The sequence below is a fragment of the Nylanderia fulva genome, unplaced genomic scaffold (assembly GCF_048542155.1).
Source record: "Nylanderia fulva isolate GAGA-0341 unplaced genomic scaffold, ASM4854215v1 Scaffold361, whole genome shotgun sequence".
In the NCBI taxonomy this organism is placed as follows: domain Eukaryota; kingdom Metazoa; phylum Arthropoda; class Insecta; order Hymenoptera; family Formicidae; genus Nylanderia; species Nylanderia fulva.
In genome coordinates this window covers 94776-99543 of record NW_028190435.1, presented here as the reverse complement: position 1 = coordinate 99543, position 4768 = coordinate 94776, and the positions used below count along the sequence as shown (strand labels likewise).

At 23.2% G+C, this 4768-nt stretch overlaps 1 protein-coding gene across 6 annotated transcripts; it reads right to left on the bottom strand.

Annotated features, from left to right (window-relative positions):
* On the bottom strand, positions 1 to 4045 carry LOC114936533 (uncharacterized). 6 transcript variants are annotated; one of them, XM_085485377.1, is made up of 7 exons: positions 3599 to 4045; positions 3450 to 3509; positions 2788 to 2830; positions 1149 to 1500; positions 612 to 1056; positions 365 to 495; positions 1 to 229 (listed from the first exon to the last, which is right to left on the bottom strand). In XM_085485377.1, exons 1-4 carry the CDS (start codon positions 3629 to 3631, stop codon positions 1466 to 1468), a joined length of 171 nt encoding a protein of 56 aa, XP_085341503.1. In that variant the 5' UTR covers positions 3632 to 4045; the 3' UTR covers positions 1 to 229; positions 365 to 495; positions 612 to 1056; positions 1149 to 1465. The 6 variants fall into 6 exon arrangements, 3 of the variants coding, with proteins under 3 accessions (XP_085341503.1, XP_085341504.1, XP_085341502.1); XM_085485378.1 differs by having other exon boundaries at positions 2788 to 2827; XM_085485376.1 differs by lacking the exon at positions 1 to 229 and having other exon boundaries at positions 236 to 495.
* Between the last annotated feature and the right edge of the window lie 723 nt (positions 4046 to 4768).

The window sequence follows — 4768 nt, the reverse complement described above, 5'->3', positions numbered from 1 at the left end:
TACATATTTATTGTAATTTATTGATTCTTTGTAAATTTACAAGTATATTATTAACTTAAAATTAATATAAATAATAAATAAATAATTTTCAACCTTTTTAGTTGTTATTGCGAGGTCGCGAAAGCAATTTGTTTGCATCCTGTACACTGATATATGATAAAAAAGACAATTCGGGAAATTCTCGTTTTTTATGTGAAAGCATTGTGCATTTTTTAAACTACTTGTGACGCTGTAAACAGTTAAAATATTATTTTAATCCTTATAAAAATATTTATAATAAAAATTATATATGTATGCGTATAAGAAGAAAAGAAAGATTACCGAAAAATGATGATAATGTCGAATCTAATGTATCTATACTTACAATTTCGGTCTCCAAAATATACAATAGCGAGGCCAAATAAGTATTATATCGCAACGTAGACCAAGTCTTCTAGCCACGCTATGAAATATTGCAAATATAATGATAGCTTGACCATGTTTACTTTGTAAAATCTGTGCCAGGTGCAATACAGAATAAATTAATTTAAGCGAGAGTATATTAAGAACAATATATAACATATACATATATATAGCCCATAATTATATATGTATTATAATCTATAACTTACATAATTTATACACAAACATTTGATGTCTACATTACGTGAGTAGCTACATGGTCGAAAGTTCATGGTACCAAATATATATTTCTTAAGTGTATCCATAATCTGCGTACTTTCTGTTTCGTTCCAATGATTATCTTCGATATTGTTGCTTTTCCAATAGGAAAAAGTTTCTTCTGACGTGGAGAATATCGAATGGTTCGAATGCTTCACTCTGAGACAAGTCAGTACCTCTTGTGCGATTGTATCCAATGATGCACTTACATTCGTGTAACATACATCTTCTCGAATTTGAATATATTTTGCCACAAAAGTACAAATTTCTTCCAAAAGCTGTTCTTTTTCAGGTTTCTCTCTATATCTGTCCAACTCATTTCCTATCGAGGATAGCTTTTCATAGTGAGACATTTCTATATTGCAATATCTTTCGATTGATTTGCGATCAATTCCTCTAAAAAATTTATATATATCGAATTATTAACTAATGAATAAATACATTAATTTGTAATAATAGTAGCATTATAATATATATGAAGATCCTACTGGAGAAATGGCGTAAACAAGCATTTAATCTCCTCAATATAAAACATATATTTCAGCTCATCTATAAGCTTATCTGTAGGCTCAAGAAAAAGTATATTTTTATGCAAACGCTTTACATATACATTGATGTTACCCGAGAATTTTATTACATTATCGAATTTCAATATATTATTGATTGAGCCATTGAAATAATTTTTGTTTGATCTATTATTGTAAAAATAATGGTAAAAAAGAATTTGAGACAAATAATTTTGCAATTGTATCGCAGAATTTATGCCTTTTGTGACAAAGTTTGTTTCCTCCACCCTTTGTTGTATTTAGATTTTCATATCTTCTCTTTGTAATAGGCCATCTAAAACACGACCATAAAATACTGTAATAAATTTTTGATAATGATACAATGTTGTGTTAAGATTAATTTTAAATAAACTAGATAATAAATTAGAAAATAAATAAAAAAAAAATAATAAAAAAATTAGAAAATAAAAAATAAAAAATAAAAAACAATTAGAAATAAATAAAAAAATAAAAAACAAAACAAAAATTAAAAATAATAAAAAAACAAAAAAATTATAAGTATAAAAAATAAGCTTGTAAAAGTTGGAAATAATCACACATAAATAAAGTCTGTTGTTTATTATATAATTTTTCTTATTTAAATTTTTTGTTATCATACATATTTAGCGCTATATAATTTACAAAAATTTCAGATTTTTGAATTCAAAAAATTTTTTTAATTATAATTATTATTATTAATTCTACAATTTACAAGAGCAGTCGGGAGACGCCGCGCGTCTAAAAACTGTAACGTCCGTTGAGTATCGATATTTGTGTTTGTGTCTATTTATTACATAAAACGTGCGCGTGCGTATATGTCTCAAATTTAGCGCGGCGTCTCCCGACTGCTCTTGTAAATTGTAGAATTAATAATAATAATTATAATTAAAAAAATTTTTTGAATTCAAAAATCTGAAATTTTTGTAAATTATATAGCGCTAAATATGTATGATAACAATAAATTTAAATAAGAAAAATTATATAATAAACAACAGACTTTATTTATGTGTGATTATTTCCAACTTTTACAAGCTTATTTTTTATACTTATAATTTTTTTGTTTTTTTATTATTTTTAATTTTTGTTTTGTTTTTTATTTTTTTATTTATTTCTAATTGTTTTTTATTTTTTATTTTCTAATTTTTTTATTATTTTTTTTTATTTATTTTCTAATTTAAACATTATTTTCTAATTTAAACATTAAAACTTTGTTGGCAGCAGTCGGGAGTTTTTTTTTTGTAAAAAATTTTATTATTATTTTCTAATTTTTTTATTTTCTAATTTATTTTTTATTTTCTAATTTTTTTTTTTTCTAATTTATTTTTATTATTTATTTTCTAATTGTTTTTTATTTTTTATTTTTTTTTTGTTTTTTATTTTTTATTTTTTATTTTCTAATTTTTTTATTATTTTTTTTTTTTATTTATTTTCTAATTTATTGCTGTTCTTATGCTGTTTCTTCATTCTTTTGTCTCTCTGCTTCTTCATCCTACACATGTAAAAGTTTTTATTATGTAATATATATATTACAATGTATATAATATAATAATAATAATAATAATAAAGACACACATACACTCACCATGTGACTGCAATGTTCTATATTCTTTCCAAATATTTTTCTGCTACAATTTTTTAAATTAATATAATATAATATAAATAGAGAGATAAATAAAAAAAAATAGCTAGATAGATAGATTGATAGATAGAGAGAGACAGATGACAAAGACAGATGACAACAATATCTTATATCAAATACATAAACTTGTACGCAGTTATAATTATGGCTTTGACAAATATATTAACTTTCTTATGGCTATATAAGTTTATACATTATGTAATCACAAGTAAGTTTATATATTTGTATAGCCTTAATTATTATTACATATGTGAATAATCTTTTGTAGTAGATAATTGGCTATGTAAGTTAATATATTTGTCTGCATTGCCATAATTATTGGTGCGCTAATATCTTTGTATAACTATAAATATATTTGTATACATATTTTTAATTAATTATATAATTATTATATAATATACAAATAAGAGAAAAAATAACTATATACATTTATACAATTATATATGTGGATATTTATAGCAATGTGGCTACGTAGCAAATTTAATAGCAAATAAGTGGCTACGCAGACAAATATAAATTCATATAGCCATGTTATGACTACAACAGATTAATTATATTATTAATTATATTATATATTTTTATTAATTATTAATAACAAGACTTACTCGTTTTCTATTATTAATAATGTTTTCTTCTTCAGATATCTTCAAGCGAGTATCTTCTTCCTACATATAAATAAAGAAACAATAAATAAATAATAATAACAATATTCTCAATAAAGAACAAAACAATAAATATAAAAGAAGAAACTTACTCCTTTATTTATATCGTCTTGAGATATATCCATAATAATACACTTCACTTAATATTGTTGTTGACAATAACACGCAACAGGTGACAGCTAACCTATCCTATCAGTCCCGTCATTATTACTTCGAGATGTATATACCAATGTCACCAACATTCCCTATCCGGATACTACAACGAATCTCATTGGTGAATCATTTTTCCTCTTAGGTTCACACAGCAGCCAATGAGAGACCGTATTGACGAAATAATACTCATTTTTCACTTTTTATTAATAGAATAAATAACGATAATAATACGCTTTAAACCTTCCTTGATTAATAAGAAACTTATGTTCCAAAGTTGATATAAAACTATGCAGTAGTTATCGAGAATTAAGGTCACGACCGATCCGGGCTCGATGAAACGCATACTTCCTCTCTTTTCGCCAACCTACGGTTGGCAGCAGTCGGGAGAAAAACGAGATAAAAATATGTAAATTTGTTTTAGATTAGATGAAGATAATTTTGTTTTAAGTATGTTTGAAAGTATATCTAATGAAAAATAAAATTATATGAAGATTTATGTAAATAAATTTTTAGATAATAATTTTTAATACTGCTTATGTAAACACAGTTATACAAAAAATATAAATTATAAAAGGGATACAACAAGATATGTATTCATATTTTTATTAAAAAATTTTTATCGTTTTACTGTCTATTTTAAGTATTTTTATGTGCTATGATTCTAAACCAAAATTATTTGAATATTATTTTAGATAAATAATATAGTAAAGGTAGTAATTTATAAAAGGTAGTAAATTATATTTACAAATTTTGACTCTAATATGTATATTGCGTAATTCTATATGTGTATTCTACATGCTATTAATAAACATTAATGTTCGTGTGTGTATATTTAAAAATTTTTTTAAATAATTTTTAGAACAATTTTTCCGAAAACATATTTACATTCAATGTTGACTGTGTTTATAAATGTTACTTGGCATGCTTTTACTTTTATGAAAATTTTATTATGATTTCAGTGTTATTTATTAAAACAACCGATAAAAAATATCAATCCTGTTTGTTTTAATGACGAATATATATCAAAAATATAATCTTTATTTTTAAATACAATTAAATATATTGAAGAATACACATTAAAATAAATAAGCAAAGTTAATTTTACGTTA